General features: G+C 45.8%; 2 protein-coding genes across 2 annotated transcripts; one reads left to right on the top strand and one right to left on the bottom strand.

The window, feature by feature from the left end:
• Positions 1-10,148: 10,148 nt before the first annotated feature.
• On the bottom strand, positions 10,149-10,627 carry BJ212DRAFT_1483619 (uncharacterized protein; the record flags this gene model as incomplete). Its single annotated transcript, XM_041340647.1, has 3 exons — positions 10,149-10,213; positions 10,267-10,318; positions 10,559-10,627. The coding sequence occupies 3 exons, from the start codon at positions 10,625-10,627 to the stop codon at positions 10,149-10,151; spliced, it is 186 nt and encodes a 61-aa protein (XP_041189969.1).
• A 457-nt stretch (positions 10,628-11,084) lies between these two features.
• On the top strand, positions 11,085-11,876 carry BJ212DRAFT_1277864 (uncharacterized protein; the record flags this gene model as incomplete). The annotated part of the gene is made up of 3 exons (XM_041331391.1): positions 11,085-11,225; positions 11,287-11,410; positions 11,470-11,876. The coding sequence occupies 3 exons, from the start codon at positions 11,085-11,087 to the stop codon at positions 11,874-11,876; spliced, it is 672 nt and encodes a 223-aa protein (XP_041189970.1).
• Between the last annotated feature and the right edge of the window lie 223 nt (positions 11,877-12,099).

A 12,099-nucleotide genomic window follows, 5' to 3' on the forward strand; every position in this document is an offset into this window, starting at 1 on the left:
TGCTGGTATGATTGTCACATCTGTGGGAGACTCAAATACTGACTGTCCCCAGTCAGTCACACATTGGGACTTGGACTTGGCAGAATTTTTGCATCTATGAGGGCACGTGACTGTGGAATTCCAGGTATGGTAGAGTTCATGGACTGGTTCCAGATTGAATAGAGATGTGGAGTGTGGAGTTTGGTGATTTTCGTGCGGACAATGGAAGAAGTGTGGACACAATCATGCTTCCCTATAAGTTCCTCTTACTTCTTTTCCTATCTCTCATCTCTACCATTGATAACATGTCTACCTTTACTTTCGACTTTTCCAATGTTGTTGACCCTGCTGCCAACAGAATCCAGCGTGCGTTTGCTGAGTTACACACCCACATGGTCAACTTGGCCGACCTTATGCCTGAAGATTGACCTGATCTGATGGCTCGCAAGGAAGAGTGGTGCCATGATTGGGTCAAGCTATTGGTGAGTGCTTTTTGTACCTTTGCGCACTTACTGCCCTTTCTAATGGTCTTTCATGCTGACTTAGAAAGGTGCTTGATGGATGGCAAGACCCATAATTTGAGCCTTGCCCTTGCTCCTGAGGAGAGTGCAAAGGGTCGTAAGGCTGAAGAGGCGCATGTTCACTTCCATGAGCAAATACACACTTTCAAGATTGAGGCTGAATGCCAGGCCAAGGAATGCACACGTTTAGAAGAGGAGAAGCAGTTGAAGAAAAAAGGCAAGGGAAAGGAGAAGGAGGCCGCTGGAGAAGACTTTGCGATGGATGATGGTCAGGAAGAGGCCAGTGAAGATGCTGTGGGAGAGGCTGATGAGGAGGAAGAGGGACCAGAGATTCCCAAGTGCCCTGCACACGCTGGGATTCATAAGGACTTTAAGGCTGTAGAGCCTGTCCTTAGTAAGGCAAAATACATGAGTATCCTCTGTCTTCTCTTTCAGTCATTTTTGCTGAACTCACTTGCTAGATGGTAGGATGTATGAGCGTTCCCAAGGCCCATGTCTTGCATAAGGACAAGTGCAACTGGTGCCTTAAGCACAATATCCCTTGCCAAGGTATGCCCGGTATGGGGTGCTTCACCTGCTGGGTAGCCAAGCACGGCTGCAAGCATGCTACACATCAGCATGGCGGTAAGTTTTTCCCTTAGGTCTTTCTTCTCTATCTAACCTTTCTTTTCTTAGTGTGTCAAGCCCAGCTCCAGGCTGTGGCCAAGCCTAGCCTCAAGGCCACAGGCAAGGCACCTTCAACTTCTGGTTCCGGCCCTACTGCCGGTTCTTCTAAGGATATCCACGACCTTATGCACTGCCCAGTTTCATCGCCCAAACCCCCCATTACAGTCTCTAAGGATGAGGAACCTGATTCTCCTGTGCACATTGAGAAGTGCAAGCTGCCTGAGGGTGAAGATCTGGAAGACTTCGACCTGCTTGTCAATGCAAATGCAAGTGATGAAGACTTGCTTATGGAGGGTCAGGTGTGTGCCCTCTATGCTAGGGTTTCCACTATGCATGGGATGATGCTGGAGGTGATGAATGAGTTGGATGTTATCGTGATTCACTACAAGAAGAGAAGGCAGTTCCTGTAGATAGTTTCCTTTTCTTTTGACTTGAATCAATGCACATGTACATTAGAATACCCTTGGATAGCGCCAAATGGAAGTGTTTTGACCGGTTGGAATCCTTGGGTGTGCGTCTTGAGTCCTAAGTGTCCAGTATCCATATCCCATGTCCATGTCCTATGTTCTGGTCCTACTCCACTGGGTGCCTAAGAGATAAGTAAGGTAAAATGAGCATGCATGTGTGCTGTGGAAGAAGTGGAAAGATACATGTCACTTGCGGGTTTCTGCCCAGCTTATCTTCCTTGTTGCGCTTTCATCCTCTATCCCTTCTGTGCAGTGGTGCAGTTGAATCCTTGGTACATATCAATGTGTGTGGTGCGCTGCCTATGCATTCGAAGAGAACTTGTACAGTAATCATCAAGTGCGCATTTAATCTAGTCCTTTGGCAATGTCTGTGCATGATTAGAGTCTATGCGCAGGTAGTGTGTATCATATGTAAGTTACTGAGCGATCGGAATTGGGCGGGAAAGAAGGGAAATGAAACTGAGGCACCAGACGAAACCCGGGGTAAAACTGAGGCTATCATATGAGGATGGTATGTTTTGTGTTCTTCTGGTTTTTATGCAGATATAGGCTAAGGTCTGATGTGGGTATGTGGGTATAGGGGCAGGTGTTGTGCATGGAGGTGTGGCTATGCCTCTGGGTTGAAATTGAGTGCTTCATCATCTGGTGTAGGGAATGAGAACTCTCTAGGCGTATATTGCCCATATTACGACTCACAACGATTGGTATAGTGTGCAACTCACTACCCATGACTTTCCCACGAAATGCGCCAGAGGCGCGACACTTTCCCACATTATGCGACGCATTCCCGCGCACACGCTTAGCACGCTCTTCCCACGCTTGGTTGCACTTTGTCACGCAGCATCCCAGAGCATCCATCCATCATCCAACCAGTTCCCTAGTGAGTCCTTTCTTGTTTATTCTCAGTATCAGACCATATTTAGTATTAGTATGACATTATTTCATCATGGACCCTTACTTACATACTTAGAGCACTCCCTGTTCACTTCCAAGCCCTGGGAGCACGCCTAGGCACAGCTTACCTGTTGCCTGGAGAAAAGTTTTCAGACACCTACCACCACCATCCAGTAGTCATCTAGCAATTAGAATCCATCATGAGTTAGCATCTATCAGAGTCATCACCCTAGTCCTCAGCTCAGTCTATTATCACCAGTCATCACTCAGTAGTCTTAGTTCACGCCTTCATGCCTTTCACCAGTCTTTTACACGTTTGCGCACTGCATGCGCCTTATTCCCACGCTTCGCGCACCTACGCACTTGACATTCCCACACACGCACTTTCAGCGTGCTTCACCAGAGTTGATCTGGCATCACCCAGTGGATCTTGCTTTCTTTGCTTCCCTTAAGGGTTGAACACATCACTCGGCACACTTCGACCAACATCTAGAGAGTCAGTAGCCTTCCTCTCACCCCAGAGGTAGAGCCTTCTTTCTTTCTTTAGCTCTGCAAGCCTAGCAGAGTTGTTGAACCTTCACCAGTTCTTCTATGTCTTCTCCTACCAGGTTGTCCAATGCTTCATCATCCAGGCCTGTAATACTAGTAACGGAGATTTTAGTTTCACTGTGCGGAAGGTAAGGAATCAAGCGAAAGGTTGCAAAACAAAGCCTAGACACAGATCCGTCTAGTTCCGACAAGATATATGACCCACCCTTTGTGCAATGGATAACAATCATAGGTCCAAGATAGTGTGGCTTTGTCTTTCGACTTAGCTTGTATTCAACTTTGCTGTTGCATACTAGAACAAAGGTACTGGGTTCGAAATTGTAATCGAGTGCTGGAAGCACTGCTTGAATTTGCAGATGGACTGGTACTGGGCATTCTGGACTCTTTCTTTGATGGCTTGGAGATCTTCTTGTCGCTTCTGCAATTGGCGCGCATGCCAGGCAACAAGGTCCATGGTCGAGAATGTATCTTGGTCCAGGAGCACCACTAGAAATGTTCCTTCAGCAAGATCAAACAGGAATATAGGCTCTACACTGTGGACCATAAAATAGGGCGTTAGACCTGTTGCTTGGTGTACTGTAATGCACTCAGCCCATAGGATGGCATGCACGGATTGGTACCAGCATGACTCATCCCCCTTGCAACTTTTCATGATGGCCTCCCGGACATCATAGTGACACCATTCAATAATACCATTAGCTTGGGAGTTGTACAGTGAGATACGAATCAGATGAATCCCATAGCACACTGCTAAATCATCAACCGCTGCCTGGAATGTGGGTCCATTATCAGTAATGATTTTGGTGATAAGTCCCCACCTGCAAAGGAGCTCCTTGAATATGAATGCACCTAGAGACTTGGTGTTCTCTTTGCATAGCATATGCCATTCTGGGTATCTGGTTAGTGCGCACCATGCATGGGCTAGACAGTCAAATCCACCCACTTTGGGTATCATCATACTATCTATATGCGCCTTCCTGAATATGCCACCCAGGATGGGTATGGTTGGGGGAATGTGCAATTTGTGTGTTTGCCTGATCTGGCATTCATGACATGTCCTATTGTATCATTTGACATTGTCAGTAATCATAGGCCACCAGAAATGTAGGAGAAGGCGGGTGTGGGTTGAATATACTCCCTTATGTCCAAGGTCATCATGCACTTCCTTCAGAATGTGAAGGTGGCATGCTTTGGGGACTATCAATTGGTGCTTTCCAAATGAGTTCTTTCGCCATAATTTTCTGTTGAGTATAAAGTACTGTACTGCACTTTTGACAAATGACTGGTAGTCATCATCGGATAAGTCAGCGGGTCTTTTGCGGGTCCCTAGGAAGCATTGGATTTTTATCATTCTTGCATCTTGCACTTTTGCAGCTTCTGAATGGGGGATGGTCAGGTTGGTGGGTTCGGGTTCTGCAGTACCTAGGAATGCAATGAGAGCGGGTGGATGGGTTAGCAGGTTTGGCATGGGTATGGTATATGCATGGCACATGATATCAGCTCCTGCACCTGAAATTGTGCAACTATGGTCATTTAGGATTTCAACATCGAACAAGTATGAGTGGTCAAGCCAATCCTCGTGGTCATCATCCTCTGTGGGATCTAATTCTGCAGGTGGTCTCCTTGAGAGACTGTCTGCTCCAGTATGCTTGGAAGCAGGCACATGAATGAGTGTAAAAGGAAATAACAATATACCTGCAATCCATCGGTTGATGGTTGTGTTGGGTTGGAGGTCCGGGTTATTGATCATGCCTTTTATATATTTTGTGTTGACCTCAACTGTTAGGTTGGTAACTCTGAAGATAAATATGCGTACCACATGGAGCACATGAAATAGGCCATAAAGCTCTAGCTTTGCTTGAGAGTAGCGGCTTTCAACTTCCGTGAGCGAGATTGAGCTGAAGCAACTGGGATAGCATTTGCCGTTTTCGCCCATTTGAAGGAGTATGAACCCTATAGCAATGGAGGAAGTGTCAACTGCGAGGATAACTTCCCACCCACATTGTAATCGAGCAGTAGCAGTGTGGGAGACTCTAATATTGAGTCCTTCAGGGTCTGCATAGCTACCTGTTGTTCCTCATTCCATTCAAATGGTACATCCTTGCATGTGAGGTTGATGAGGGGGTGTGCTTTCTTAGAAAAATCCTTGATAAATATGTGCAAGATGCTGCAGGTACCTAGAAAGCCGCACACTTCCATGACAGTGCAGCATTCCGGCCAATTGTGTATCTTTTGCACTTTGGAGTCTTCCGGTATGTGCCCTTCGAAGGTGCATTTGTGCCCTGCTATGATAGTGGTAGGTGTGGCTAGGACGAATTTAGTAGTGGATATGGTTATGCCTACATTCTCCAGGCGCTGGAGTATGCGGTTCACCACTATGCAATGCTCCCATATAAAATGACATATTCCCAGGTTCTCCCCTATGGTTTCATATGAGCTGTCAGCTCTTTGATAGTGCATTTTGACTGATTTGATTGGGAAGTCATCAATAAATGGGGAGGTGTGCTTCGGGATCTCATCATGTAGAGCAAAACAGGAGTCACCTTGATATACTTGTACCATGTTTGCATGCCCTTGCAGGAGCGTTGTTAGCCAGTGCGGTCCTAGTGGTGTTCTGAAGGTCATGAGGTCATGGGACTCCTCATGTAGCGCGTGCTGATCATAACCTGAATATAAGTCCATCATACTGTATACCGCATACCTGGCGAAAGATTCAGCTAATTGTTTGACAAAGGGGGGAAGCGATGAGTCTCAGATAGTTACTGCATTCAGCAGTTGAAGATCATGTACTAATCGCAGTGATTTACTGTCTTTCTTGACCACGCAAAACCACTGTGAATGGTAGGCTGCGGTTGATGGTTCATAAACACTGGACTGGATCTTCTCTTTGATGATGCAGATAACTTCTCCAAGGGTTGCTGGCAGTATATGGATATTGTGTTGAGACCATGGAGTGTGCAGGATGGTAGGAATTTTGTAAGGAGGGAAATAAGTTTCATTGAGATGACCATGCTCAGTTGCGTCCCATGCGAATGCTAATTTGTGTGTCTGGACAAGCCAGCATATAAGCTTAAGCTCTTCTGGCCATAACCAGTTAGCAGGGTCTAAGTCCAATTCGTTCGCTCTTTCTTGGGTGAAGCAGACACCTGGGATGAAGTCAGGCGGGTGGGTTGGCAATTGGGGCATGCCGGCCAATGGGTTGTTGGGTAATCTTCTCGTGATTCTATACTCGGGTGGCATGGTGGTTTGAACCATGTGGACCTTCTTTGCGACCGGCTTATAAACCAGTGTATGTCAGGTTTTGTTGAATGAATATGCACTGTTAAATGTGTCAACTGATGTATGGTCAATGATCGAGCATGTAGATACAAGATGATTATAGTGCACTGAGAACTGTGTGGGTGAAAAGGAAAATAAGGCATGTTTGCTCTGTAAGAGCGAGTATTGCGCAGTTGGCGCAAGACGAAAATTATAACTGGGAAGTAATGTAGTAGGACCAGAAATAAGAGAGAGTGGCAGGTAGGAATTTGTCCATTTGTCTCCTCGCATATTGTGTGAATCATCAATCATCAATAACCCTTCTTGCATGCACCTGAGGGAGCGTGTGTGCCAGCTTCACAACCTGGACATTTCTTTACCCAACGCATGGTAGGGATGCGTATTACCTTCCCCAAATTTTGGTCTGTTAGCGTGATATCCTGGTCTCCGTTAGGAAGATCTTCTGTATGGCAGCTGGTGAGTGTAAAGAATGGGCACCCTAGCAAGATGTCGAAGTTAGCGGTCAGAACAACCTGAACTTGAAATAGCATTTCTCCCACACCAAAGTCTAGTGGGAGATTCTCTATTACTCCTAGTGTCTCATCAGTTGAAGTATTAACAGACTCCATGGTTAGCTTGTGGTCAGATCTTAGTGGAATACTGCCCAGCATGCACCAGACAGATTGTGGCATTATGATGCACTCTGCACCTTGGTTGAGGACGCAGGAGAGGACCCGGCCATGAAGCGTCACTGCTCTGATACATCTCAAGGATTCAAAGTGTTCAGCCACAATGTGTCCATTGTCGTTCCTTTGCAGGCAGCTGTTGTGTTTTTTTAGAATTTCTTGCATTCCTGGCACACTACCTAGTTCATTGACTGAGATAGTCCCTACCATAATGCGTTTGGTCGTGGTCATTTCCTTGAATACCTTGCGGACATCAGTGGATACTGCTATTAATTCGCACATAGGTATGCTGATGGTAGAGTCTAGCATGCGGTCGACTACATCCTTGTCCACATCCTTGTCTTCCAGCAGGAAGGAGTATCTGAATTGCATTGAGGGTTGGTTGATGGCCAGCAGTTCATAGGATGAAGAAGAGGTCGCAGGGTTCGAAGATGAGGAGGCCATACCAGGTGCGGTTGAAGAACCCGCAGGTGTCACAACCACTGTGCCCTTATTAGGGGAACTAGTGGCCTTTGACCCGGATGCCTTTACCTGTGGGGAAACTACTTCTTCTACCGTGTCAGCGGTTCTTGATGATGGACCTGGCTTAGGACATGGTGGTACATTGATGCCCTCAAACCGCGTATTTTTACCTTTGCCTGCTTTGCAGTTAGCACAATCCACTTTTACTGCTGTGAATGCTTTGTGGGCTCTGGTAGCTTCTTGTTCAAGGCGCGTCAATTTTTCATCATCTTTGCTCACATCTTCCTGGATGTCAGTGCACGTGTGCATGAATGCACAAGGCTCAATATCAAGTGTTGCTTGGACAGTCGGTTCAGCATGACAGTACATGTTACCGAGAACTGTAGCATTGGCACCTGTTGCGGGCCCATTACACAAGAATTCATCAATGCGCTGCTTGAAGTTTCCATCTCCTTGCCTGCCGGGAATACCGCGACCATCGGGCATAATGATCTTGTTATCAGAGGTGATGCTTATCTTACCTTCCCTTGCATATTCATCACGCATTGTGCAAGTCTTCATAAAATGGTCTCCTCCACAAAAGTAACAACTGTTATACCACGGTTGGCTGTATTCCTTCTTTACCATGGTCCCCACATTAGGTTGCAGGGCAGGTGTAGAAGGCGTGGTTGCTTGGGTCATAGTTGCAGAGGACCATGCTGGCGGTTGGACAGGTACTGCGGTGGATGCGATGCTAGGTAATAAGAAAACTGCAGCCTCATATACCTGATCTAATGTGTACAGGTCATCAGGGTGGTGAGTGACAAGTTTTATTTCAAGCCTTCTCCTGATAGCTGCATTGGCTGTTGAGTGGACCCCTTGGAGGAAAAATCTACTGCATTCTAGTTCCACTAACCATTGTTTGTTGATTAGGTATTGCAAGACTTTGAGGAAGTTGCAGTAGTATTGCCCTAGCTCTTCCTTGGAGCATATTTGGATGTGGGCTTGTTCCGCACAGAGGTTCTCTAGGTCAGTACAAGTGTAGCGGCAGTCATTGTCGCATCCTGGATACATAGCCTTTATAGCATCAACAAACTTATTCCAATCATTCCCTTTTGCTGCAGGCCTGCATGCCCAAGTTTCCGATTCACTGATGGGCGCATATTGAAGGGCTGCCTTGATGCGCTTTTCCTGATCTAGATTAGTGTAGTTGGCCAGTTGTTCCACATCCTCAAAGAATGGGAGTAGCCATGCAGGTGTTCCATTGAATTTTGGTGCCGTGTCAGTTCCTCAGAGAGGCATTTTATACAGGGTAGTCATGGCTGTGGGTTGTGCGATAGGGGTTTGAGATGGCATGGGGTTTTATGGGGCTGAAGGGGTATGGCATGTGGGGTTGGGTAAAGTAGGTGGGAGCATGGCTAAATGTCTATGCAGGGAGGAAGCGGTTACAGGTAAGAAAGGTGTGGGTGTGAACAGGTTTTGCCTTTCAGGTGACAGGTGACAGGTAGGGTTCAAAGGGGTAAGTGATGATTCAGTGGATGGAGTGTCTAAAGTAATGAATGGGACTTGGGGTAGCAAATGGTTGAATGATCCAGGGAAGTGAGTATCTTCCCCCTCAGACTCTGGTTCTGTTAGGGGTGAGTTGGAAGCGAGGTTCCAGATAACAGAGGCTTCTGAAGAGGAATGGGTATGCAAGTTGGATGGTCCTGCTTCAGTTTCTTCTTCAATGTTTGGAAGTACTGGGTAGAAAAAGTCTTCTTGCGAGATGTCTGCAAGTGCGCGAAGCTCTCAGGTTTCATTTGACCTAAGCGATCTGCCTTCCAGCTTCAAATGGCCCCCTCACAGTGGGCTCCAGTTGTGAAGAAGAAAATGGTACTAGGTGGTTAGCAACTAGCACTTCTTACCCTAAGAGGTGCAAGTTTAATTGATCGGCCCGAGAGGACTGCTATTGAAGCACTTCCTTCAATTATGCACAAGGGAAGTAAGTGAGCAAAGGAGTTATAATCTATATCGGCCTAAGAAACTTGAATGCTGGCCATAGGTATACCTCTGAATTCCTATACCAAGGAATCAACCGGGAGTGCAGGCAAAAATCAACCACACTCTATGGAGCAGTCAGTCACAAGGGATATAGCACAAGTGAAGAACAGCATTAAACTACCAGTCGTGGGTCGAGTCTTCTTGCAGAGCTTTTAAGGGTAAGATCCTAGCGGTATGGACTTCAGAACAGTCGAATTGCACAGGATTGTCAGGAAGGAACAAAATAGATGGATAGCACAAGGTCTACAAAAATAATGTGAGAATGACTCTCCTATAGAACTGATTCCAGGGGAAAAAAAAACTACCCCATTGTATGTACTGCAGTCATTTATATCATAGCGTGTGAATGTCTGGAATGCATAGGCGAGAATTGTAGCGTAGTTAGCAAGCATGCAATGAGTCTATAGGTAATGAAACATCATGCGCTGCAGAATGTGAGTAGTTGTGTAATAAGACCTGCAGCTCGTTTAGCAATGACATTTGGGAAAATAACACACCAGCAGAGATAGGTGGACATGGATAGGACATGGGAGGGCAGATTCCTAGGACCGGACTGGACTGGACTGGAGTAAGAGCGGATGGGTTGATATATATGGATTTAATGATCCGCACTTTATCTCCTTTTTCTGAAGGTGAGAAAAACCATGCTATTGATCATACATGCCTAGCACCGGTATGATTGTCACAGTGGACACCTTGTCAAGGATTTCATCTGGTAGCATTGTTAGATACATAGCCCCATAGAAGGAATGACGAGGCACTTACCAGGGAGCTCAACCCCAAAATCAAGTTCAGCTTCATCGGTGAGCTGATGCTCCTCATTGGCAGAAGATCAGAAAAGTCATGTCAAGAATGGTATTTCACCCATAGTGAGGCTTGTTTGAAGCTCAGCAAATAAGTCTGGACACTTTTTGTCAAGCTCAAGAGTCTGATGGCCTATTATGCCTTTCACGAGCTCCAATAACCTGAGGTCAAGGTCCCCACCCTCTGGCACAGGTGCTGCAGGAAGTGGTATACCAGGCTGCATGTCAACAAGTGGCAGGTCCGAGTCACATACAGTAACTTCCATGAAGGAGTCGTCAGCCTCGAAGGAGAATTCAATATCAGTGGCAGTTGTGGGCTCCATGGTTGTTGTGTCAGTGTCCTTATCATCCAGCAAGGCCTCAGGCTCAACTTGGACTGGACGCTGAGGCCTTGTTAGTCACTGCTTGAGATAGTTAGCATGACAGATGTGGATTGCCTGCATAATGTGCTTCTTGGCATGATGCAGCTCCATTACACAATAATGGCCATTTTTCTTCAGGCATGCCTTGCATAGGACCTGCTTTTGATTGTTATCACAGAACTGCAGAACTGCAACCACCAGGTCAGTACATATAGAAATTTCAAATACATGAGAAAAATACACACCAATGCCATCAATGATATCAGCATTATGAGTCATGCATATGCTTACCAACTTCAAAGACTTGATCAATCTGGAGCAAAGCATTGTCACATGATTCTTGATGGTTGAAATCAACAAGTCCAATACTCTCACATTGTCTGCCTCATTCAATGCTTCAGCTCCCAACTCCCAATCAATGGCAACCAGACTACTTTCCACTTTAACTGTTTATCCTGATATTGAATTTCAGGGCATCAACCAAGGCCCATTACAGTTGGTGCTCCTCACAATCTGTTTTTCAGGCAAACTTCCAATGCAAGTTATCAAAAGGAATATGGTGAGTAGTTGCAACCAATCGAACATCAGAACCAGTTTCTCACTATTGGTTTGCATGACAGCCTGTTCAGATTTCAGTTTCTTTTGGAGAAGAATATGTGTCCTTTACCTCACCAGTTGTAGAAGTGGTATCAATGGATCTATGCTCCAGTTCTGGAGAATCAACACATCCAGACGGCACTGTGAGTCCGTATATTTCACAATTTTTTTCCAAACTTACACAGTACAGTCTCTTTGCAGTCAAGGTGACGCTAATTCTCCTGCGCACCAAGATGTGTCAGATGACATCCAAATCCTGTTCCTGCCACTTCGACACTTTGACAATTCTGACTGGAACACATGGGCAACACTATCAAAGAATATCGAAAGTTGGTTGGTTGACATTGGTTCTGAGACACAACTGTGGATGTGGGGGCACAACACATTCTGGCTTGCCTTCATTGTGGCTTATCCATTGTTCCCAAGGGGCTCATGGCCAAAGTGGGATTCCCATATCCCTTTGGAAGGTTCATTCATCGAGCAGTGGCTAGAACAGTCAGGTGATCATACCATGATCGAACAGGAACAAGACTCTATCAGGGTGGACATCTGGGACAAGTTTTGCAAACATGCTGCCCTGTTCTTTCCTCATTCTCTTGTTGTTTCAGACTGAGTCTATGATGTACCTTCTGCATTAGCAAATATTTTGTCCATTTAAATTTGCCTACCAGTGTATACCAGTATAACTGTACTATCTGTGATGCATATAAATGTTGTACCATTTTGATTAATAGCTTGATCTCATTGCCAGTATGCTTCAAAGAGTGTAATAATTTAATGTTAAAATTTGGTGTTGTAGTAGCGGCACGCAAATGTAATGTTATTCTAGGCCACTC

Source organism: Suillus subaureus (assembly GCF_016647635.1).
Source record: "Suillus subaureus strain MN1 chromosome Unknown BJ212scaffold_29, whole genome shotgun sequence".
In the NCBI taxonomy this organism is placed as follows: Eukaryota; Fungi; Basidiomycota; class Agaricomycetes; order Boletales; family Suillaceae; genus Suillus; species Suillus subaureus.